The sequence below is a fragment of the Amblyomma mixtum genome, chromosome 7 (genome assembly GCF_055824585.1).
Source record: "Amblyomma mixtum isolate Tamu chromosome 7, ASM5582458v1, whole genome shotgun sequence".
NCBI classification, from domain to species: domain Eukaryota; kingdom Metazoa; phylum Arthropoda; class Arachnida; order Ixodida; family Ixodidae; genus Amblyomma; species Amblyomma mixtum.
Genome location: NC_143018.1, coordinates 5,565,838 through 5,591,758, shown reverse-complemented (window position 1 = coordinate 5,591,758; position 25,921 = coordinate 5,565,838). Strand labels below are relative to the sequence as shown.

The window sequence follows — 25,921 nt, the reverse complement described above, 5'->3', positions numbered from 1 at the left end:
CCGCACCGCCGCCGCCGCAGCTCAGATCGTCGCTGCTTCCAGCCGACCAGACATGGGACGTTTCTACCGCGTCGCGTGGCTTCTTTGCTCTGTGTGCATCGCGACGACGTCGCTCGCCTTCGAGAGGGAAGGCGACTCGTCGGAACGGGAGTCCGAGAGGGAATCCAGTGCCGGCGGTAGGGAGAGGGGAGGACGCTTCTTCAATGCCTTCTGGACGCCGTACGTTCAGCCGAGGCAAGCCACCCTTTTCTTCTCGCGTCCGTGCTGCATTTGGCTGGGTACGCGTGTCAGTCACGACTGTGGATTGTGGACATTCGGCTAGGAGAGGTACACATGGCGCCGAGTGTCGTAATTGTAGAGCGAACTGTGGGGCCGTTTGAGCAAGACACCAACATTGCTGGATTCGCTGATGGCTGGACTATCCGGAAGCCGAGGGCCACGCTTAGAAAGGACGTGGGTCACCCGGTGTGCGGCATGCCAGTATGGATGGAGATCACCAGAGAGTCAAGTAGTGTCCTAAGCAGACTCAGCTTTTATTTATTTATTTTATTTATTTATACAGCACTGCTGGCCTCTAGGCGAGGCTGTAAGCAGGAGCAGAAGATAAAAGCATAATGTGACATGCGTAAAGCTTGCCTTGGTTGAGGCATGTCCCATCAATGTCCTCAGGAACAGCAGTCTGTTGTTGAGAAAATGTCTTGATTTAGACAATCGACCTATTGTGGCAAGACACACCGTAGGTCGGCTGGAGGAAGGCATGTCCGTGGGCTAAATTTCAAGTTGCGCTCCCTGGCACCCTCTGACTGGATTTGATCAGGTCAGGTTTTGCGTGGCTGCTTGCAAAAAGGGAAGAGACAAATGATTCAGTACGTTCGCATTCCTTGCAGATCGAAGCTGTCTGCGAGGATGTTGACCCTAGTTAAAAAAAAATATATTGAATGAAACCGATCAGTATCTCCTGCCAGAGCGGAATGAGAGCACAGGAGCGGTCGAAGTTAGCTCAAAGGAGGCAAGCGCTAACGCGTCCTCCTGTTCGGTGGTCTGCGTGTGGGCGTCCTTGTAGCACTGGTTCGATTCTGTCACGATCTCTGACGTGCACGCTTTTCTTGAGGTCTCTCGAGTCGAGCTGTCACTGTGAGTGTTGTTCTGTTCTCTTTTTCCATTCCACCTCGCCTTTTCTTCTCTCCCCAAATTTGGAGCGTAAGCGAGGCAGATATCCCGTGCTCTTTTCTATCGGTTGATATGTCTAGTTTCTAAGCAGCTGAACAAAGAATAAAATGGACGTAGATTGCACGCGTTGCTCTCCAGTGATTCCTGTTTTACGCCTCGGTGCTATCCTGCCAGATGACCCACTTGTTGTCGAGCAAGCACGTCAGCCGCTGGAGATAGGAGGGCACAGTTTCTGCAGGTGCCGTTTCGCCAAGGGCATATTTTTTTTTTTAATAGTTGCGACGGTGCCCAAATGCAGATGTCGTGACTTTGTTACTCTTCGATTCTGACAAGACCGAAAAAGCGGACGACAGGAATTACTCGCAACTGAAAGCGTTTTTCTTTTGGTCACAGCTATATGACCACCTTACTGATGCAGCTTTGGCCAGGCAGAATACAGATTCGGAGCTTTAGAAACACGAGCAGAAACTGTAAAAAAAAAAAAAAAGCATAGGAGAAGTGGGACTGACTCATTTGCGCATGCGCGGGAAGGTCCCGCCTGAGGCGTAAGACGAATAAAGGTTCCCTGGGCGCCTCCATATTGCTCGCTGGACTGTTCTGCGCACCAGACGGTAGCACAGTGGAAGCGGTAGATGAACCAGAGAGGGGACGTTTGTGTGAGTGCCCCCATTAACTTGTACCAGAGAGAACACTTTTTGAAACTGCCTTTAGTAAATAAATTGGTTTTTGAGCAAAGGAAATGCGCAGTATCTGTCTCGCATATATCGGCGGACACCTGAACCGCGCCGTAAGGGAAGGGAGGAAGGTAGGAGTGAAAGAAGAAAGAGAAAGAGGTGCCGTAGTGGAGGTCTCCGGAATAATTACGACCACCTGAGGATCTTTAACGTGCACTGACATCGCACAGCACACGGGCGCCTCTTGCGTTTCGCCTCCATTAGTCCGTGACGCGGCATTTTGGACGCTTTATGAATATGTTTCAAATTAAAATCAGTCGCGAGCCTGCGCTTGTTGTGTTCCTTTCACGTCCTTGTTTTTGTGCGCTCAGTTAGTTGTGACAGAGATAAGGCGTTTCCGTCGCCCGATGGAAAGCTCAATTAATGGACTTTAATTGCTACCCGCATTCAAGAGCCCTCGACCTTTGCCCCTTGGAGACTAGTTACAAGCCGTGCCAATCGAAAAATGTGGATGCCCGTTAATCAGCGTCTCGAACGCCGCCTTCTCATTTACAGTGTGGAAAAGCGAGGTGGAGGGCGAAGCACTGTCAAGAAAATTAATTGCGCGACACGAGCATGAAAAACATCGTCTGTGTAGCGCCAACAGTTTCGGCATGTTTCGCGCGCCCTAACGTTCTTCAGGCCAAAAAAAGAAAGGCTATGTTAGCAGACGTCTCCGTTAGGCATCCTAATTACAAGCAAAGCAAGGTCAAGTGGAACGTGAGGTGCGTCTTGAAAAGAGGAAGCAGTTATCTTGCGGACCCTGTAATTCCGTCATGTGTTCTTGCCGTGCACTACACGCAGAGGCGTTGGTATCCATGAGTTGCGGTGGCAGCGCTCGAGCATTCAAGGACGCGGCAGATGCGCGCTTAGCTGTTCGCAAAGGGTGTCGTCTTTCAAAAGCTGCACTGCTGCATCTCGCGGCGTGTGTGTACTTTGCATGTGGTGCCTCCTCTGCCCAGACAGGGTCGAGCTTGCGTGCCCCTCCAACGCCCTCTCTTGAGAGGGTGTTGTACCCTCCCACGCGCGCTCTGGTGGCTCCTGGTACGACGCGTGCGCCCTTGAATGTGTTTCTCCTCGTTGCGGTGAGTGAGGGGGCACGAGTCTTTGTGTGTAGGTGTTCTTTGTATCATCGCGGGTGGCAGCCGACGAATCTAACGATGCCTCAGCGGCGGTGGCATACTCGCCGATGCAGAAGATAACGAGCCCTTGCGGGCTAATTGAGGCTGCATCTGTAAGCGACGCGAAACAGCGCTGACCTCTGGCGTATAATACATTGCGTAAGGAGGAGAAGGAAGGTTCGCTTAAATGAAGGAGTGAGGGGAAAACCGGAGCTGGCCGCTTACCCGCGTATCCTATGGTGACTCGACAGCGGAAACTTCCTCGTCGTGATATTTAGGCATGGCATGTTTTTTTTCTGATTGGTTTGCTGCGTGCGGAATTTCAACTGCTACAACGACATCCACGTTCGCGCCCCTTGGTTTGAGTAGGGGCTCGGATCGGTTGTCCTATCGGCTTCTTCGTCCGTCAGCATGTTTTTTTTTTTTTTTTTTTTTTGGGGGGGGGGGGGGGCGGTCGGTAGATTAGGAGCTAGCTATTTGTTCACCGCGCGTTGTTGCTAGGAGGTTGGTGTGCCTCTTTCGTGTCAAAATACTGCTCCTGGTACAGCGAATCCCCTGTCATACACCGTATGTGTCCAGTGGAGAATGACGCAAGACAAGCCTTTCTGGGCTCCCTTTTCTTACTTCTGCGATCTAGTCCCACGTTTCGATAATTACGGAGCTTGGCCTCGTACAGGACAACTTTGAGCACATAGGCTGATCTGAGACGGGAGAAGACGCCCTGAATTCCTCTTCACGAACAGTTCTCCCTATCATGTCGTACCTGAAAAGCTCTGGAGAGAAGTTCATGGCATCCAGTGCAAGGTTCGAATATCGCTTCTTCAGGAGGCGTGTCGTCACTATCGACGCTCAGATCACGCGAACCCGTGAGAAGAAATCGGCCGCGCAGGTCGGCCTTCGCTCCTTCATGGGTGTCTCGTGCTTGAGCGACGCGTCTTCTGGGAATTCAGCTGCAACCATCTTTTTCTGCGGACATAAGCAAGCTTGGCCACTGCTTCTCAGTTCAAAAGCAGGCATGTCAAGGCGCGATTTTGCACCCGTGCAAGTGCAATACGCAACAAAGGCCTGCAGCACACGACTTGAGCCCCCTATTTTTCCTGACCCAGCAAGCGGCAGCTGGATCACTGCTGTCAACTCAATCGGTTTATTATGCGTCTGCAGCACATGACGACGAAAGGAAGGAAAGGAGAGAAAAAAAAAGCGATTGCGAAACGATGCTTTGGTCGAGAACGTGAAACCAGAAGCGATAGTCCCCTCTTGGCTTCACGTTCTCGTTTCTTAATCTTGTTTTCCCCGTCTCCTTTCGTCGGCATACACTGCAGACGCAAGACAAGCTGACGCGAGTTGACAGTAGTCAGCACCTCGTCTGTTGCTCTGCTCTCTTCTTGCTGTAAATGAATCCACTGCAGCCCTATTATCATTTCCTGACTGCCACAACTCTTTAGAAGCCTTACGTGGCTGACGTGTGCTAACCCACGTCGCCTAGCCAACAAATGATGTTTGTCTCACTCGGGAGTTCCATTTGTGCGTCGAAGCACGGGGCAGTCGTAAACCAACAACCGCGCAATGCGTGTTGCATTTCGTTCGACTATTACGCCACACTATTCCGGGCAGCTACCGTGCGTTGTGCAGTTCCTCTGCGCTGCGAGTAACGCTGGTTATTCTCAAGAAGTGACCAAGACGTGGCGGAATATGAACAGATATCGTCCTCTCGTGTTTCACGCGCGGGACAGTTCGCATGGGCCGCAAGACTGTTTCGGCATACCTCGACACGTTAAACGCACTGCGACGGGAGGTCCCGTACACAGCTGTCAAAGCACAAAGTTTCCTGGTTATTACTGGTCAGAATGGAGTGACGTCACGGACGGCATTACTGCAACGCGTCACGCTGAGTGGTCTGAATAGTGATGTCGCGAGTGACGGCATACTTCGGTCACGCACGCACTATCTGAGAATCGCTCAGTTTTATTCGCAGGAAATGACTTCCTGCGGATGGCAGAGACAAGGGGCATGCTTGCTTGACGAGGTCTCTGCCTCGTAAGCAATAATCGTAGACAGAAGCGATGTTCTCTTCGCCACCGCTCTCGTTGAATCTCTTCAGAAAGTGGTCCTGTGAGGGCTATTTCTAACGCGACGGCGTTAAGGAGATCGTGTCGCAGAAATTCTCGCCGTCGTTGGCGAACAAACGACTCAAAAAATCTCTCGTCGCGTTCATTCTTCCAGTCTCCTTTCCTTCGGCGATTCTCTCGCCTGCAATACTACTCCTTGGAACGCGCAGCATGTGACGCGGACGTGCCTCGCGGAACAATGGGAGCCGCAACGGCGACTCGGCGCCGCGTCGCGTAACGGCACATGTCGCCACCGACCGGAATATATTGCGTATTGTTTTCTGAGGAAATGAAATGACGCCGTGACTGTCTCGTATATCTCGGTGGACTCCCGAACCGCGCGTGATACGCCGCCTCCGATTATAGATCGCCGGTTCGAATCCCTGCTGCGAGCTAGGTTCTAACTTAACCACTGAGTTGATGCTGCCAAAACGCTGAATCGTGTGACACCTTCCGGAAGATTCTGCGACAAACGAAGGTATTTTCCGTCGCGTGGTGCTCACAACTACAACTGACGCCGACGGCTTTTCGACCGAACAAGCTGTGTACGCTGTCACGTAATAGATTCCGTAGTGAAGGGCTCCTCCGGAGTAATTTCGACCATCTGGGGATCTTGGATGGATGAATGGATGGATGGAAACAACTTTATTAGACAAAAAAAAAAAAAGATAGAGAGAAATCTTCCAGGGTGGTCCCCTATACTGGTCAAAGAGTCCGCGAGCTTGAGCATCACACAAATCCCCCCTCCACCAGCCATTTCTGGCCGGCGGGGCTCAGCGGTTCGTAAAGCAGCCTCCCAGGAAGAATGAATATGATTGAGGAAGGGGATACTGCCTGCGGGGAAGGACATTCGCAAAGGTAGTGCAAGAGTGTGTGTGGATTTGGGCAGGTGTTACAATGAGTGGTGATGGTGGGGTGAAAGCGTGAGAGACGGCAGGGTGAATTGAAGCAGCCCATCTGTAATTGTCGCCATGTGGCGCTGGATAAGGGCGACAAGGTACTGTGGGGTGGTGGCAATGTCATGCGGCTGTGTTTGTCGAATGTGATGATTTGATAATATGTAGAAAGGGACGATGTGGCCTCTTGCGCGGAGTTGGGTGTCTGATCGTCCGGGAGGAGAGTTCCCGGGCCAGCGCATGAACGCTCTCATTACCGGGGATCGAGACATGCCCAGGGACCCACGACAGAGTAATCCTTCGGTCGAGAGAGGTGGCCGTGGCAAGAATATGATGTGTGGCCGGCGTCGCCACGGACTTTAGGCAGTGGCGGTACGCGGCCTGGGAATCTGCAAATTTCGATTGTTTTTGTCAATGGTGGAGTGGGCCAACGCAAGTCCGATGGCGGCTCCTTCCGCTTCTGCAGGCGAATTAGTCCGGATAGTGGGGGCGGCCCCCACTGTGCTGTCTTCATAGGCTGCGACTGCCGTGAAAAATCCCACTTTACAATTTTCTGCCGCGTCGACATAAATTATATCGGAGCGGTTGCTGTCTGTTTCGGTGTGATAGCTCGCTCGAGCTTGCCGCCTACCCTGATGGAGGCTAGCGCTCATATAGCACGGTAGGAGCTTCTGATATATGTGATCCTGCGTGCGCAGAGAAATCATGAAAGGTGTAGGACTTGTTGGGGCGGGAATCGATGAACTGAAACGTAGCTGTCGCAGTAAGCGCTGTCCTGTGTCTGTATGACTCAGACCAGCTAATTGGTTGGTGCGTTGAGCCTCTATTGATTCGATCACGGTTTCGTGGGTACCATTGGCCAGGAGACGTTTCGTGCTAACTGTCCTTGGCAGACGTAGGGCAGAGGTGAGAGCCGCGCGTATTAGGATGTCCGCCGGTTGTGTTTGGCGCTGACTGAGTAAGGTGGTTTCAAATGCGGCTAATGATTATTCCACTGCTTATATTGAGGGTCTCGCTTTCCGACAACTGCACATGTGCGGGAATCCAGTGCCCATTGTGCCTCAAGTGAAGATTCTCTGCCTTCTCATCAACGACACACTCGATGCAACCAACGGCCACCTTTTAGCTCTTGCAAAGACAGACCGAACAGGCCGCTTCACTAATCAGGCGCTTGGCAGCACCTGGCATCGCACAGCACGCCTTTCTGCGTTCCGCCTCCATCGAAGCGTGGCGAGACAGCCGGCGCTTCCTTGCACCACGCCCGCCGTGCACGCGTACAAAACGGCAAGACATCAAACCTTACGCGAACGTTCGGTTTTCGCCCGCCTGCTGGAGGTTAACGCCGGTTTGAATGCGCCATTCCCCTTTTTTCCTTTTTGCCGCGGCAGCCGAATTTCGATGTAGGCGAAATTTCGGAGGCCCGTGCAGAATGTAATGTCAGTGCATGCTCAAGAACCCTAGGTGGTCGAAATTTCCTGAGCCTTTCGCTAGGCGTCTCTCAAAGCCAGGGTCTGTATGAGAGGTTAAACCCCCATAAACATTGTTGCCTTTTTATTGGTGCTCGCAAAATGTCTGAAAAACAAAGTCAATGAAAGAGTGGGAGCCTAGACGAGCAGAGCTTTGCCGGGCTCAAAGCTGATTCAAGATCATCGAAAAGGTCTGATCCTGGCGAGCCGGGAAGTGGCCATCTCTGGCTAGCAGACGCGTGGTTCCAATAGCGCAGGATTTTTCTCTTTGCCCTGGTCACGGCAGAAATGCGCTCACAGCCGGCGGTTTTAGGCAGACATTGTCTTTTTAGCTTACGTCCAATATCTGCCAGCGCGGATCAAGTGCTCCGCACGGGAAGCTTCGCTTCACAGAGGAGCTCGTGCGTGTTTACTGCGGCGCCTAACCGGAGGCCCCCGACCGTTGTCGCGTGTACTAATTGGCCTTGGCGCCCAGGAAGCGCTCCATTGCGGCTTCCTGCGGCGGCGGCCCATATCTCTCCGACGGCTCGCCACCTCTAGCTTGATTGAACTCCTCGAGTCAGTCACCGCACTCTGTGTGCGCTATTCCATATAAAAAGAGTACACAAGGCAAGGGCGGATAAAGAGCCGGAGCACTTTGGCTTTCCTCTGCAGCCGTATGGCTGCGCTCGGGTGGATGTCAATGAGTAATTACTCCCTTATTACAAATCTACTCCACCTTGGCGGATTCCCCTAAACATTTTACCAACACAGTTCCCACGGCTCCTCATCCCAGCTCTTCTGGCTCGGAGACTAACCAGCCGCTGCTGCGATTCAGGGAAATTATAACGCATTATAGCGACATCCACCGTATTTTCCCGGCCCCTGCAAAGGGGCTGAGTAAGACGGAGGAGCGAACTTTAAGGCGCCTGCAGACAGGTACTCTAGCTACTCTGTCCTGCAATCTTAAAGCATTACGATCCAAACACGGAAGGGCGATGCCCGCACTGTGGGGAGACCTGTGATATCTTCCACATGGTGTGGGCATGCACTCAAAATCCCCACCTCCCCCCTCCCCCACCCCCACCCGAGAGGCATGGGAGACTGCCCTCCTTAACTGCTCCTCGCTAGAGTCCCAAAGGGCTCTGGTGAAACGGGCGAGAGACGGGGCATTGTCATGCGGTGTCCCGGACTAGGGACGCCGACCATGTAGCGGGGCCACTCTGTGGCTCCCAAACTCTATTTCAACAATTAAAAGTTTTCACCACCACCACCACCACTTCGAGTTATTGATCAATTCCCTCTCGCCCTACCATAAGCTTGCTGCCCAGACTGAGTACGAACCGGAGTGGCACTCACTATTAGTGATGTGCTCTGCATTGCCCCTTTTCTAGTGTATGTCTTTTGAATATGTATTGATTACCACTGTTTTCATAATGGCTTGTATATAGTTCATGTACATAGAACATTACATCACTGTAATAAATACCATGTTGAAGAAGAAAAAGTCCCGGTTAGCTCAATTGGTAGAGCGACTGCTCCGGTGTAGCGGTGGTCCCGGGTTCGAACCCCGGACCAGGACGAATTTTTCTTTAACTACGCAGTTTCTGAGAAAGCTGTATAGCTTTTCTCTGTAGCCGTATGGCTGCGCTCGGGTGGATGTCAACGAGTAACTACTACCATATTACAAATCTACTCCACCTTGGGGGATTCCCCTAAACATTTGACCAAGAGCCGGAGAGCTCGGCCGCAGCTTTTTTTTTTATTCCGAAAGCAATACTACTTGCACTTTGCAGGGTGACCACCATCGTGCCGCGGCGGTAACCACCATTGACCTTCATTTGACCTTGATTGCATTAGTTGGATTGGACTGGATTGGATTAGATTATATTAGATTACATTAGATTAGAGTGGATTGGATAGGATTGGAGTGGATGGGATAGGATGGGATTGGATTGTATAACCGATGCATCACCACAAGTCTAACCACAAGCACCACCACCAGCTACACTACCAGCTGTACCATGGCGTAGGTACGGATATTGCTTTCGCAATTACCGGGCTTAACCAAGCTAAGCCACAGCGAATTTTTTTTTCGCTGTTTCGTCGAGCATGACCTGCCACTACTTGGCTGATTACTTCCTACACAATTCGACGAGTATTCCCCATTTGTTTCCTTCTGATATCCGATTTTGTTTATGCTACGGAGCTGTACGGGGTAACAGTGTCGACTCGTTCCTACACAGGATTGGCCAGAGCCCCGCTGCCGAGAGCAACGGTGGCGGCAGCGCCGAAGAGACTCCCACCGCCGTCATCGTGGAGACCCGGCCGTGGAGGGACGACGGCTTCTTCGGCTTCGGCTTCCCGGCCCGACAGCCCTGGTGGAAGGGGTAAGGACTCTTAACCGGCGTACAATTAAAGCGCGCTGGTTTTCCTCTCAGCCCGCCGTTCACGCGTTGCGAATATCGAGTTCAACAGCGGAGAGCTTTGGGCCGGTCGGTATTTTTGCGCCTCTGAACAGCGCGCACAGGAAGACTTGCTGGCCGTCTTCCCTCTCGACAAGCTATAGCGTGTTCGTGAGCGCATCGTTGAAAGACGGCATCAAACGAAAAAAAGTTTGACAGCCTATAGAGTTTCTATAGACTTCTGTCTATAAAGTCTATAGACTTTCTATAGACAAAAGTCTAGAGGCATACAAATGTCATAGACCGTCTACAGACAATCTATAGATTTATGGCCATACACTTTTACTAGACTTTCGTCTATAGACAGTCTATAGACTATGAATAGACAAAAAGCAATGTCTATAGGAAGTCAACAGAGTCAATAAGAAGTCTATAGACTGTCTATAGACCATTTTTGTAAGGGTGGTTAGCCGAGAATGTGCTCGTTCCAGCGCGCTCTTCAAGACGGCGGAGGAAGCGCGCATGCAGCCTTTGTGCAGTGCCCTTGTCCTTTGTGACATCAGCGGGCTGTGCGAATGATCGAGCGAACGAAGCGCGTGCTGCGCTGATACCCGACCGAACGACCTTAACGTCGTCCGTTGCTGGGAATCCGATGCAACGCATCGCAACCTTTATTCGCGACGCTGCCGACTTCCTTCTATAGCTGTTGGCCATTTCGAGCATTGCCGACTGGTTGCACATGCATCTCTCACTGCCGGCGCCTTTGTGGATGGAAGCCTTTGTGACGACCGCTGTGGCTCTGAAGCGGAAGTCCGCCACGCCGCTCATTGTACGGACGCTTTGTGCGATTCTGCACCATCCGGATTCCTCCTCTCCTGGTCGGATTGACTGCAAGCGCTTGCGAGTAGCGCGGTTTTAATTTTACCTGTCGTACAGTTTGCACAGCGCGTTCTACCACATCTGTAGCGCGAAAGGACGTCCCTTTGTGGTATGAAAAATCGGCCGGGCTTTACCTGCGCTTGGAACCGGCGTGTGACGTGCTAAAACGCGGTGACGTAAATGACGACGCGACAGCACAGCAATGACACAGCGCAAATCTTAAATCTGACCTATTTATTTCTAAGCGGCCCGGTCCCAATTTTTTGGAAATGATCAGAGTGAAATTTGGAGGTCGCCATCGTGCCAGGCGAGGCCAATTATGGTTGGACATCGATTTTGGTCCAAATCGGCAGAGGACAAATTTCAGGGGACTAAATTCTTGCCGCTTGGCGTCACAGTTGCATCTTGCTTGTGCATAGGCTCGTTGCCATAGCATTATGCACTGTTTTTGCTCGGCCCTGACGATGTACGAGTACTTCCGCAGCCAACTAATGTTGCTCTTCACCCGTATCTCTCGCTATGTGGAGCACTACATGCGATGACAAACACGTTCCGTCAAAACACCGCCTTGTGTGTTTCGTTCCGTCCATCGCATCCGCCTCTTCTCGCGGCGAGCAGGAAGTCGAACCATTGTGGTGCGCTTTGAGCAACGCATGCGGGCCCCACTTCTTCTAACCCTTCTAGCTCCTTATGCGCTTCCAAACGCAAAGCGCCTTCCCACCGCGCTGCCCAGCGTACGAAAATTCGCTCACCTCGGCCTTCGCGAACAGACGCTAAAGTTCGGCAGCGTCTGCCTCGGAGACTTTGCCTCGGAGCTCTAGCCAGCTTGACTTAGAGGTGCACTAAATCGGATTTGAGTTAGTCTTTTTATCGCTGCTACTTGATCTACACTCCCTGAGCTTACTCAAAAGTCTTGGATTATTATCCTGCATGGCCGATGCCCCTATTAAATCGCATTAAGTGTTCTGGCTCCCGCCTAATTTTTTAAACCCACCGCGGAGAGTAGGAGTCAACCAACGTGGTTGCCGTGGCGCAAAACGCCCGAGTAGTGTCTTTCTGCCAATCTCGTGGCCGTTGCCCCGTTGGCGGAGTAATGCGCAGAATGACCTTCGAAGATGTGCGGTTTGCTGGCCAGACTATGATGAGCCGGAGCAGACGGTGGGGCGAATTACCCCTGCGGCAGCAGACGAGATGCAAGCAATCCGGTCATGTTTGGTATTACGGTGACATGTTCTTTGAACCACAAATATGGAGCAGTTCTTATTACGTGCGGCCTGTCCAAAAAGAGCAATAAAAATTGTTCTGAGTGTCTTCACAGATTATACTACTTTCATTGGTCATCACAGAATGTTGGGGTTGAGTCTCGTGACAGCAAATAGTCCGCGCGTTTATTTGCTTCCGCCGGCTTAATTTGCGGCTGTGTTGTCTACGACTGAAACTACTTATTCACGGAAACTGAAGAGAAGAAATAAAAATGGAGAGGACACTTAAGCTGCGGCTTAAGGGTATAGCGCGATAGTTTTAGCGGGTTGATGCCCATATATGTGGAAATGGTCATTCTCTACTTTACATTCATAGATCCCCGGGGTTGCTACTGCCCTCTGATGGCAGGTGCTCCCAGTGGTGGGCTTTGTGCGACCCAGGTTGTTCTTCCCGAGCGACCAATCATTAATTTCACTGCCACCTGCCGCGGTGAGCAAGTGGTTATGACGTTGCAAGGTCACGTGACCTAGGTGGCCCACCTGCCTCCTAGGTTGCTATCTGGACACAACCTGTTAGTCATGCTCGTAGTTTTTCGCCGACAACGCCAACACCGCATTTTCTGGACAACGGGGGCTTTTGCACTATCGCATTATAAAAGCGAAACCGAAATTTTCAAGGACTGTCTTTAGTGCACCTTTAACGTGACTGCTCGTCTTTCCATGCATATGCGATGCGCGTCAGTGATAGTTAGGTTGACAAGCTCGGGTATAATATAGACAGTCTTTAGACTTCTTATTGACTCTATTGACTTCCTATAGATATTGCTTTTTGTCTATTTATGACCTATAGACAAAAGTATACTAAAAGTGTATGGCCATAAATCTATAGACTGTCTACCGCGTGTTCCGTATTTATCTGTCCCTGTTACGAAAAATTCCGCTGCCAATCTACTGAACTATATGGGCTCAAAACGCGACTACAAGGTACCTTATGATGGTCTTCGTGTTTCGATAAGTAATTTAACATCTAAAATTGCCTGCATTTTCGGGAATCGGCGAAAAACTGCCTTCAGCTGCGGCAGAACTTTTCGTCCAAGCGAGCAAAGAAGCCACTTTGACAGGTTGCGCCATCTGGCGAGCGGTGAGGCAACCGATGTCACGGCTTGGAGCTGGAATGCGCACCTCGCGCAGTTTATTGGGATGTGTGTGTCGTCTGCTCCTTGAAATTAACACCGCTCGCCAGATGGCGCAGTCTGTCACACTGGCTTCTTTGCTCGCCTGGACGAAAAGTTCTGCCGCAGCCGAATGCAGTTTTTCGCCGATTCCTGAAAATGTAGGCAAGTTTAGATGTTAAATTACATATCGAAAGACGAAGACTATCATAAGCTACCTTGTAGTCGGCGTTTCAGCCCATACAGTCCAGTAGTTTGCGCAGGAGAATTTTTTCTAACACGGACAGATAAATACGGAACAGGCGGTATAGACTGTCTATGGCATTTGTATTGCATATATACTGTTCTCTAGGATTTGTCTATAGACTGTCTAAAACTTTGTAAGGGAATAACCAGCAGTAGACCACGAGGGACATGGAGATGGAGTTTCTCGCAGCACGTCGGGGATACTCAATTTATTTTTCATGAGGTTTACGACTTTTGTTTTAGTAATTAATTTTTCAGCGGCTACAGCCGTGAGAATAACCCTCCACTGAAGGCGGACATAATCTGCCGCTTGTGTTTTGTTTCGTCGCCACCCCCTGTAAACGCTGCCTTTGGGGTTTCAGCGACGACCTAACCTAATGGTCACTGTGCAGGCCGAACGTGTGCAACTTCCGCCAGGAGGTCGACGACGCCAAGGAGAGCAACGGCACGGTGCCCTTCTCCTTCAACTTCCAGTCCAAGCAGTGCCAGGACACCGAGGACGCCTTCGTCTGCACCACCAAGTGAGCCACTCTGCCGAACACAATTGCCTTGCGCTCAACTCCCGAAGACCGTCTTATTTATTTATTTATTTACAGATACCTTACAGGCCTCCAGGGAGGCATTGTGTGAGGGGGGAGCAATAAATATGCACAACAGTAGCTAGAAAAAACCAAAAATGCGTAGAGACAAACACTGTTACGTTATAAAAGCTGATTACAAATTATCACGACTGTACAAAATACATGCAGAAAAACATTGGATCAAAAAAAAAATATAAATAAGACATAATAGTAACGGGGGAAAAAGAACTTGAACAAATACACAGGAAGGCAAATGGGCTAATAAACAGGGTGTCACAAAAAAATAAGGCATGACTCGGGCAAAGAAGAAAACGTGCTAGCTGTTATTAATATAATGTTTGACCAGATGATTATGAAACGTGCCGTGGTTGCGCTGCGATGCGATGCAGTTTGGAAGATCATTCCATAGACATATAGCACGTGGGAGCGGAGAAAAGTTAAAGGCGTGAGTACTGCCATAAATGCGTGTGTAGTTGAGGTTATTGTGCGATCTGGTTGATGAATAAGAGGGTCGTTGCAGGTGCGATAAAGGTAACCGAGTGGCATGGATTAATTTGTGAAATAGAGATAAAAGGGCTATGTCTCGACGAGTTCTTAATGGAAGGAGAGAAAGTTAGCTTTATTTGGGTAATACTTGATTGAAAACTATAATTTCGTGAAATAAATCGACTAGCCCTATTTTGGATTGCTTCTAGCATGTCAATTAGGTACTTCTGGTGAGGAGACCAAATGGACGACATATACTCGAGCTGAGATCTAACAAAAGTTAAATAGGCTTGTTTACGCACATTAGCAGTAGTGCTTTGTAAGTTGTGGCGCAGGAAACCTAATTATCGTGAGGCATTGGCAGCAATGGTGGTTATGTGAGCAGTCCATGAAGACCATGCTCACAGTTCAGTGTCTTCATTCTCTTGAGGAACCACCGTTCGAGCGGCAGGTCTGCACTGGTGGCTTTTTTCTTTTGGTCGTGTCCGTTCCGAGTACATGTACGCATCAGGGCGCATTTCCTCGACACTATACTACGAGAGCAGGGCACTGCTCGAGTCGTACAGTTGCGTACCGCGGCGCACGCGGTTTCTGGGGGCCATGGCAGCAGTCAAAGGGCATCCTCGGGAGGAGCTGCCATTTCTGCTCCGTGCTGTAGACATGCATATCGTATCACGGCCCGCTCAACTAGGCAGCGATATAAAGCTGCAGCCTTACGCGTGAGCGGTCTCGCTGCATGCACATTTCTGGTGTGCCCCTGCGTCCATTAAGATCCGGTTTGTGTCTTGCAGCGCTGAAATTTACTTCCTGCGACTGTCGTCAAACAAACCAGCAGACGGGGAACAGTGACACAAGCAGATTTACCCCTGGCATACTTTTTCTTCCTGTCTAGCTTCGACTTGACGGCAGTGGATGTTTCTTTTTCGGGGCGTCTTCCAGGCGGCTGTGTTTCGCCCTCCTTTCCACACGAGTTCGCGCAGTGCTGGCTTTGGGCGCAGAATATGCGCATATCTTCTCCGCGCATCGTCCGCGGCAACCCGAGACGGAATACACCGCGCGTCTAGGCGTTTATCCTTGCGCATATGCAACCAGCTCTGGCACCGAGGGTGTTGAAAAGAAAATGTCATTTAACGCGATGTTGTTAAATTATTGAACCTGTCTGTGTTTATTCCTCTCACTGGCATCTGCGAACAAATTTTATGGTTGCGAAGGTCTTGCCCTCGGAAACGCCGGCGGCGTAGGTGTGTGTGCATGTTGTTTCTGGGCGCCCGCGGAGACGGCTGTTATCGCTCCACCCGCGAGGACGGTCGAACAACCCGCTCGATCTTCGAAGCGTGGTGTTTTCTTCCGTCGAATCATTCGCGAGGTTCGCCCAGGCGTGGCGCACACGAATCTCTACGCACGCGCCTTAATTCGCTTGAGGTGTTCTTGATGGTGCCAGAAATGGGTGGCTCTCTAACATTACGACGGCCGCTCCACCCTTCCTAGATGCCGGTGTCGACCGGCACTAATCAAGAATTCACCACGGGCTCATTCTACTGTGTTCATTACTTTCGCGGTCATGATAACTTGCCATACGGGCTCATACTGGACGGTGTTGTTTTCCTAGGCAGCGATCAGTATTCTATGGCCACCATCGTATAGGAACCGAAGTAGGATGCGATGCATAGAAGGCCGTTTCGGCAGCCGCAAGGTCGCACGTTTGCCATTCCGCCTAAACGTTTGACTCTATAGTTTAGTATACTTAATGCAGTTCAGCCGCCGCGGTGGCTCAGCGGCTATGGTGCTCCGCTGCTGACCCAAAAGACGCGGGTTCGATCCCGGCCGCGGCGGCTAGAATTTCTTTGGAGGAGAAATTCTAGAGGCCCGTGTACTGTGCGATGTCAGTGCACGTTAAAGAACCCCAGGTGGTCCAAATTTCCGGAGCCCTTCACTACGGCGTCTCTCATAGCCTTAGTCGCTTTGGGACGTTAAACCCCATAAACCAACCTAATGCAGTTCACCCAAAGTTGCCAAGCACGATTACACCCACAGCGGAACTTGCAGCTGAAATGTGACTGTATTATGGCCAAAGGCGGGTTTTAAGACGATTCTCCCCCCCGACAAAACATTGAAATCCTCTTCATCGATAAAAAAAAAGCGCAGGTCAAAGTGGGATAGTTGTTTGTGATCATGATCTTTCATTGTCGCGATTTTAGGAGTACTTAAATGCTCGAGGGAAACAACACATAACACGTATGCGGATCAAGTTGCAAAAAGTGCGCCCAGCAAATATTTACATTGTACTGCAGACCTTTATGGTCCAAGCAGGGAGGGCAAAAGCAAATTGTACAAGAAATGGTTACAGAGCATTGAACAAATGCAGCCTACGTACATACATATGTTTAAAATTCATGCATGCAGATATAAAAGCACTCCGAGATACATCTTCGTCAGATCTAAAATAGTCACAAATTAAAGTTTCAGAAGGGCATTTTCAGTGGTTAAAAGACATTGGTAATGGCCTCTTTGAAGTTAGCACACGTAAAAACCTCCTCGGGTAGTGAGTTCCAATCACTGATTGTTTTAGGAAAAAATGATAACTTATGGGAGTTTGTTTTTGTGAAGTGAGGAATTAAGCTGTAGTTGTATGTCTGCACTATCTGTCACTTCTGAGTCTGCGAAATATTGAGTAAAATAGTGCATTTCGAGTCCCGCAGAAAAACGAGCGCTTATAGTAAACTTCCCTCCCCCCCCCTCCCCCCCCCCCCCCCCCCCCCCGAAAAAAAAAACCGTCAAAACTTGTTTGCCATGAATTCCACATTTCAATATCCCGATTTTTGCCCCTAACCCGCAAACAAACTGTTCTGGCTGTCCACACCAGCTTGCACGTCTGCTGGCGGCGTCGCGCTGTTTGGTGGTTGTGCTGCTGAAGGGGGCATCAATTCCGAGCACTGCGTCAGGCATCTCTCCTTTGCCTCCTCTCTGTGGCAGGATCCGGACGATGAACGAGAGCAAGACGATCACCGAGAAATTCGTCTGCTGCCACGGCTTCGCCAGGGGCCGCAACGGGCGCGCCGGATGTGTCCAAGGTATGCTTGCACCGTCCTTTGACTCGCGTCAGCCACTGGCGTCGAGCGCTGTGCACCGCGTGGCGGACATGTAATCCACGGGAAGTCTTCGTTGTCCGAGTGCGGTGCATTCACTTCGATGCTGCGAAGCTGAATGGCCCGACGGGCAGCAGTCCCAGAAAGGGGGCGATCGTTGCTTCTAAAAAAGAATGCGGCAATTTCGTTTACTCCGCTTGACACGATCACCGCGTTTTTTCACCCGTGTACTCCTTTGTTTAGAAAGAAGCCGACGCCACGTAAGGTAATGTCAGTGGACGCTTCGATGCGCTTATTATGAAGCCTCCGCGCAGTGAGCCTCAAGGACCTGGTGACGACAATGAAGGACCTGGGCGCCTCCAAGTTCGTCGACCTCGTCGAAGAGTCTAAGATGGCGGATGAGATCAACAAGGGCAACGTCACCCTTTTCGTGCCCACCAACATCGCGCTCAAGGATTTTGAGCACACTGTGAGTGGCACGCTTTCATTGTGTCCTAGAGGAAACCTTTGTGTTTCCACTTTTCTCGGGCTCCAGTGTCCGCCATTGTTTCGTAGCGTTGCACTCGTTTGACAACTCTGACGTTGCTGTCCTTGTGTGCAGAACGAGGTTTCCAGCCCCCACGATGGCCAGGCTGCCGTACGGGCGCACACCGTGGAAGGCGTGCTGCGCACGGGAGACATGACCGACGAGATGGTTCTGCCGACCATCGACGGCCGTTCCAGCATCCGCATCAACGAATTCTACAACCCGGCCAAGGTGCGCATCTCCTCTTGCCTGTACACGCCAAAATCTGTCCTGGCGAAGATTGTCATGCATTTGCGTTCTTCTCGGGACCTCAATGCGCCTTGCACTCGCCTCGAAGTCCAGGAGGAGAAAGTGTTTTCCCGCCGTTACTTCCGAACAGTCACGCTGAGCGCAGTACAAGACAGAGATAGCTAACTCGACAAGCAATTCAAAGGTTCAGTTGCGTGCTGTAATAGGGCGCCGTGAAACGCGTTTTATATACATGTAGCGGTGTGGGCGTTTAATCGGTGTGTGTGCCTCGCAGCTGATGACTGCCAACTGCGTGCCCATCGTCTCTGCCAACAACCCGGCCACCAACGGCGTGGTGCACGTTGTGGACGAGACGCTGCCCTCGCCCAACAGGACGCTCTACCAGATCATCGCCGAGGACCCGCGCTTCAGCACGCTCCGATCGCGTACGTATTGTTCACCCTTGAGCGCGCTTTCCTGTCTTCGGTGGCCTAATCTATCACTGTGGTGCGCAGTGCTCTCCATGGCCAACCTGGAGGATTCGTTGCAGAACGCGCAAGGCCACTTCACCGTCCTGGCACCCAGCGACGAGGCCTTCTCAAAGGTGCACAAGGACACGCTGGCCAAGTGGAAGAACGGCGACGCCTGTATCGGCAGTGAGTGCAGTGATGCCTTCTATTGGGGGCGTATTACGTGTGCCACGCGTTGTACTTCGCTGCTGGACCCGTTCAAGCAAGTGTGTGGGGCAATAGCTTGACGATGTGCTCTTCTCTTGTGAACATGAAGGCGCCATTGCCGGTGAAGTATTCCTGAAGCCTGTACATCGGTTGGTACAATGCCTTGCTCTTTGCACGTATGCCAAGTTGCCTGGTACCGTATTTCTCCGCCAAAGCGCGTGCGAAGATAGTTCCCAGGTCAGGTGCGAAGTACGCGAACCTGTCCCGTCAGGGCGATCTGCGCATGCGCTATTGGCGGCCCTATAAGCTTCCATTCTGACAGCCTGCTCTGTGGCGTGCCAAGTCGTGTGCACTATGCCTCACACAAACGCGCCCGCTTCTTTTGAACAGAGTTGCTTCGTGGCCACCTTCTGAACCACGTGATCTGCACCACGGCGGTTCCTGGGTCGGCGCGGGTGCGCAACGTGAACGGTGACCCCGTGACTCTGACCCGGGACGGCGACCGGCTGCTGGCCGACGGCAGCGCCATCTCTGAGCGTGACCTGGTGGCGACCAACGGCGTGCTGCACGTGCTCGACCACATCCTCATGTCGCAGGACAGCAAGCCGCTGATGCAGACGCTGCGCGACGCCAAGATGGCCGACCTGGTGCACCTCATCGAGTCGGCCAACCTGACAGAGTCGTTCGAAGAGCTGGACAACTTCACCTTCTTCGCGCCCTCCGAGGAGGCCCTCAAGGAGGTGTCCCTCAGCGAGTGGGAGGAGCTCAAGAAGAGCGGCCGCCTGGCCGAGACGCTGCGCTACCACACCGTGCCGGGCCAGCTGCTCACCCCGAGGGGCTTCTTCAACAACATGCTGCTGGGCACCGCACTCGGGGAGGAGCGGCCCATCCGCGTCAACGTCTTCCCGCGTGTCTTCTCCTTCGAGCGGCCCACCGTGACCGCGCAGTGCGCCCGACTCCTGAGCGCCTCTAGCCCCGTCTGCGGAGGAGCCGTCTACGTCGTCGACAAGGTGAGTTCCTTTGCAAAGCACGCGGGCCAGGCTTACCTGGACCAAAGGCGGGGATTCTTTATATCGTCTAATGGTCATCGAAAACACTTTGCGTTATTTTCTCTCTCGTACACAAGCTTTCTCCGAATCGCGTTTCGATGGGGGTGGGGTCCCTCCCTCGAGTGGCACTTGTAATAAAGCAGAGACTGAAACGGTGCGGACAAATTAAGGTTGGCTGGTATCTAAACCAGTGTTTTTCGCACTGTAGCGAAAAAACTACTTTAAATGTCGTCTCATTAGAAAAAAAAGGACAAAAATGTATGAAATTGATCTCCGTCTACAGATTGCGCAAGTAAACTGCGTAGCGTCGGCTTCCCCCTCAGCCCAAAATCCGCGTTTTCTGCCAGTTTGTTGAGGACAGCCTGCCGGGTTGTGGACAGCCTGCCACGTGTACACCGCCATGGCAGGTGGCAGTTCAGTTATTGACTGGTCGCGAGGGGTTACTCGGCAAGAGCAACCAGGGTCGCGCAAGCTCTACAGGTGACACCATCTGGTATCTACGGGCAATTGCGCCAGGACTGGTACGCGCAACCCCAGGGATCTATGAATTTTAAGTAGAGAATGACCAATTCTACTGATTAACATAACTTACCATGACTCATCATAATTTGCCATGCCTAAACATGACTATGACTCAGGACAACCAGGGCTAACTGTGCTAGCGCACGATAATTTGTGATTAGCCCCAAACTTAATCGCCGGTGACTTGCCCGCCCGACTACACTACCACTGACTTCAATAGGGTGATCAACGAGCCCTCACACGAGACGTCACAGATCCGAACCGAGTGGGAGGAAAGTCTTGAAGTGCAGTTTTCTCAGTCATAAATTTGTCTTCAACGTACCAAGATGGAACCATATAATCAAGTTTTTTTTTTCTAAGAATAAGGAACAGACATAGTTGTCCTTTCGCCAAAACGTTGGACGTCACAAGTTCTCGCAGTTTCCTCGTCATGCATTGCCTGTGGAACCGGCTGGTACCAGCATTTCTACTATCCGTGCACAGCAGACTTGGATGGGGCGGATAATAGCGCAGATGGGGAGTTTGCACGATCCGGGCGGAAGTCGCGCTTACGGAGTTCGAGATAAACGGAGCCAGCTCATACTGCACTGCAGCACTTTTTGCTCCCGTACGATGTTCTTTTGTTCGCCGTTAGCGCGGCGTTGGCGATGGTCTGTGGCCTTCGCGGGCCGTCTGGCGCTTTTTGTTTTCCGCGCACGTGTTAATTGAACTGACGCCACGTGGCGGCCACACGGTTCTCGTTCACACAGACGAGGGGCGAAGGCGTAAAAGAAGCTGCCCTTGTCGCGAATAGTGGCTCGCCCAAGGGCCGGTCTGTCGACCACCGTGGCTTCTCAAAGTGCTCTGGGTACTCGCGTGTGGTCTCTGCCGAAGATTCTGCTGGCGTATATGGTACAGCCATCTTGCAAGCTCCTTGATATGCGCTGAACACTTTGTCTGGCCACCTGCAGGACACTGGACTTAATGGCTTTCCTGCATTCCTTTTGACGTACCCCGATTCACACATAACCCCCCCCCCCCCCCCCCTCCCCCGCAATTCTGCATAGCGCTGGGTCTCAATAAAGGAGGACTGTTGCAGGTGCTGAGCCCTCCGGCGGGCAACGTGATGGACATCCTCGAGTCCGACGGCGAGCTGAGCACCTTCGCGCGGCTGGTCCGCGAGTCCGGCCTGTCCGACCAGCTGCGTAGCAACGCGGGGCCCTTCACGTTGCTGGCGCCCACGGACAGCGCTTTCGGCCGACTGCGCCGGGGCACCCTGGATGCCCTGCAGCCAGACCAGGTGCAGGCGCTCGTCAAGCAGCACATCCTGCCCGGTGAGTCGCGTACTTGGCAGTGAGCTGCTGCCGATTGTAGCGTCTCCTGTAGAACCGTGAGGAGAGTGCGTGACTGTTAGTATTGTTCATTCTTGTCCGATACCTTGCTGCAAGGGGAACAAAGAGCGCAAGCAAAATCTACAAGTTCAAGCACATCAGCCACTAATACTTGGAAGCAAAGTTCTCCGCTGGAGGCTGTTGCTTGTCACCACCACTCCTTGGAACGTTCCACCCGAAGCGTGCACAGCTTTGCTCCTTTGTATAACTTCACATCTGTTCCCAGTTGCGTAGCCTGAAAACCGCTTTCTAGCCATTGCATGCATGCACTCCTGGTCTTTGCATTGCCATACTTTGCGCGCCCTATGTGTATGCAGCTTGTTGAGTCGGGCATGATTTCCCATCTGGCGTCGTTGTCACCACAGGCACCACAGTTTAGTACCCTGCACGACAGTCTCCTTCCAGTGAAATGCCGCTATTCATTTCTGTCCGCGGCGTTCGAGTTTCCTTATACTGTCGACTTCCTGTATTTATCATCACCCTGACTACGCCCACTGCGGGAGCAAAGGCCTCTCCCATATCTCTCCAATTAACCCTGTTGTACGCCGCCACTCATTGTAGCTGCAACCCTTTGCAGGATCCCTGCTCCTGCGGAAGCGGGTTCCTATAATAAACAAAAGCCCCCCCCCCCCCCCCCCCCCGAGCACGGTGCCGATGGAGAGCTGGTTTGCGCACCGCCGCTATCTTCAGGGGGCCCCCTTACGCCATAGGCTATCGTCGGAAAGGCACCGGATGTCCCACAGCTGCCTGCGCTGCCGCGGAGCCTAACGGAGGCGTCTTTGAAGGACGGTGATTAGGAGCGCCGGTTAAGCCAATTACGGCGTATCTTTCATATCCTGGCCCAATGTGGGGGAAAACAGGAACCGTCCCTTATCACTCTTATCCGAGCGTCCCACCGTCTGTGCTGTGCCGGCTTCTCTCTCAATTATTGCTTACGGATGACACGCACTGATGACGGGTGGGTACGCATCAGTGTCAAGAACTTAACTTGCAACGCCAGTGGAGAGGAAGTCGGAACAAGAGCCCCGACGGGAGAGGATGTGCATGCCCTTACCGAAGAGAGTGTGGTGTCGTATTTGTTTTTGATTTTGTTTGTGCTCTTAGCGAGACCCTGGGTTCGAGGCTGAGCCCAACCCACAGGGTAGGCCCCACTTCGCATAATGTGTTTGATTGGAGAACTGATGCTTGGGACGGGCCACTGAAAATGATCGCCCCTATTTCTTTGTTAATTAAGGGTTTAAAAATGGGAGTGAACGGATGTTGCCCAGCCTGAGCTGGGGCTCCATGCTTAGCATGTAACGCAGCGCTACTTAGGCTCTAACCTGATAGGTAGATGAGTAAAGTAGCGCAAAGTTTGTTACGTACGAAAGGAGAGGGAATAAAGTGCAACCGTACACAGTCATGAGCGCAAAAACATTTCATACAGATTTCGTGCTGATCAAGTGAGCACATCGCTATTACATCTGGAAAGATGATTCAGTGAGCAGGGCAGCTGGTGGCATAACATTTGCTGATCATAATTAGTATGTAGGTGAGGAACACACAAAGCCTCGGGAGCACGAGTTGTGTAAGGGACATGCGTTTTGCTCGATTAGCGAGAGAGGTAAGACCGCGAATACTTGTGACATCTATTCTGTAAGTTGGCTATGAGCGGTGGTTTATTAAGGCAGGCAATTTTTGAGCTCTCAGCGTTATTGCAGTGTTATTGCATATGACACGAGGAACTTTCTTCTGGAAAAAAAATTAAACAGCTTGTGAATGTCTGTGTTTCAAGATGTCCCCCATAGGAGACAGCAGTAATTAAGATGATTAAGAAAAAGTGCATTATAAATGAGCACTTTTGTTGAGGCAGGTACCTGACGGAATAGAGAACACCCAGCACCTGTGACAGTTTGCCAGCGAGGGAATTCATAACGGAGTGCCAGGATATATGGTAATCGCAGTGCACATCCAAACATTTGGACTCAGCCGGCAAAATCTTTAGCTGGCGTGCTTGCCGGCCGCTTTTTCTGCTGTGCTCCTGCGCTTTGGGATGAAGCAAACTTGCGGAAAGCTCAGTATTAAGCTTTGCTTAAATTTGATATTTTCGAAAGTTTGCTCCGTCACAAGCTACAGGGGCACGGAACACGCGGCCGTCACGCACGCCAGCTAAATATTTGGCCGGCCGTTCAGGTGCTAAGCACTATATGTCCAGGTAACGCGAAAATCATATTTTTTTTTGGATGAAAAAGTATGGCATTGATTTATTTTTTTTGGTGTTGATTATCAGACCCTTTTCGAGAGACCACTGATGTAATTTAGAAAGCACGCTCATCCGCCCACCTGACTTTCGACCGCCCCTGCAACGCTTGCTTTCTTTTTGAGAATTTCGCGATACTCAAGGATTCAAATCTATAGAGGTTGTAGGTAAAGCATGCCAAGTTTTTTTGCACTACCATTTAAAATAGTGACGTAATCGACGATTGAATTTGCACTTGTCCTCAAAGCACCAGAGGAATGCGGGGAAGTTCAGTGTGACGTCACGGAAGGCATGATTTCAAATTACCGCTGACGTCATCCACGCCTTGCCGTGCCTCGTTGGACACTGGCAATCAACCTTCGGCGGGCTTTGCCCTCGGGGGCATTGGTTTTTTCCTTCAGAGCAGGCTTTTATGCGTTGGAAATGTACCGATACCTTCGATGACGTCATCATGCGTCGCCCACTGAGCGTAGTGCGCTGCGGAGAAGCTTCAAGGCCGTCCCAATTTTAATTGGTGATCACGTCACCGTTTCAAATGCTAGCCCAAAAGGACTTCGCATACTTTACCTGGAAGTTTCACACATTCGACCCTTTTAAGCTCGTCGATTTTGTAAAACCTATGCAGTTGCCCTTTAACGGGCTGTCGGTATTTTGACTTGTATGCACTTGTGCTCATCCGCAGAGATCGCGTGCACCAGCGGCGTGGGCCACAGCGGCTTCCTGAGCCGGCTCGAGTACCGCAGCCTGGACGGCACCGCGGTGCCCACCCAGCGCAGCCTGCGCGGCAACGTCTACTTCGGCGGCGCGCGCGTCTCCCGCGCCGACCGCGCCGCCCGCAACGGGCTCGTGCAGCACGTCGAGCGCGTGCTCAGCCTGCGCACGGCCGACGAGGACAGCGCCGGATTGAACTTCGGCTTCGACCTGCACCCCTTCTTCCGGTCGCTGTAGGCGGCCGCATATCTGGGCGCTGGCAGCGCAGATAGTGTAGTGCACACATTGCTATTTATCATCTTCTGGTCTCAGCGTGCTCTTCCCACCGACCATAGGTTCTTGCGAATAAATGTCATTTTTTGTTACCGTTGTCATGCTCGCGCATCTCTCTTGGGCACCGTGTGCTGCCGCGGACGAGACGATGCGTACACTCGCTTACCTCGGCGTGATCGCACGTCCGGCTGCAGACCTGAACGTGTCGCCGTGGCAGGGTACGAAGACGGAATACCAGAGTGCAGCCGCGTTTCGATGGAGGTGAAACGGAAGAGGCGCCCGTGTGCTGTGCGATGTCAGTGCACGTTAAAGATCCCTGGGTGGTCGAAATTATTCCTCCGGAGCCCTCCATTACGGCACCTTTATTTTCCCTCTGCTCCCAACTCCCCCCTCCCTCCCCACGGCGCGGTTGAGGAGTTCGCGGAGAACCCTTCCCATTGGTGAACATAGCGGTGAAGGAAGTGGAAGTGATGACACATGCAGTCAAGGTGGCTCGTTTCGTTCCTCTGCGATGCTCCACCGTCCGAGGCGGTGTAGCCACAATGTCTGGTAACAGATGTGAATATGAGGGAAGGTACCGGTACTTCATGTACATGAATTTACGTATTTACAACAGGTTGAGCACAATAACATGGAACTCGTTACAGGGAAAATCTTCCCTCGTCGGCATAGCCGAAGGTGCAAGGCGTCTAAATCTAGAGCAGAACACTTTTTCCAGGCTCCAGGGCCCGGTTTTGAAGACCTAGGAGCCCGGCCCACATTTTGCATCACCTACTCAGGGTAAACTCACCGCTTGATTGGTTTACAAACAGCATG

At 51.7% G+C, this 25,921-nt stretch overlaps 1 protein-coding gene across 1 annotated transcript; it reads left to right on the top strand.

Annotated features, from left to right (window-relative positions):
* Positions 1 to 4: 4 nt before the first annotated feature.
* LOC149334843 (transforming growth factor-beta-induced protein ig-h3-like) lies at positions 5 to 25,206 on the top strand. The gene is made up of 11 exons (XM_089551470.1): positions 5 to 234; positions 9,700 to 9,843; positions 13,750 to 13,878; positions 17,398 to 17,495; positions 17,825 to 17,979; positions 18,112 to 18,267; positions 18,560 to 18,710; positions 18,780 to 18,920; positions 19,332 to 19,951; positions 21,591 to 21,825; positions 24,804 to 25,206. The coding sequence occupies exons 1-11, from the start codon at positions 53 to 55 to the stop codon at positions 25,067 to 25,069; spliced, it is 2,277 nt and encodes a 758-aa protein (XP_089407596.1). The 5' UTR covers positions 5 to 52; the 3' UTR covers positions 25,070 to 25,206.
* The last annotated feature ends 715 nt before the right edge of the window (positions 25,207 to 25,921 follow it).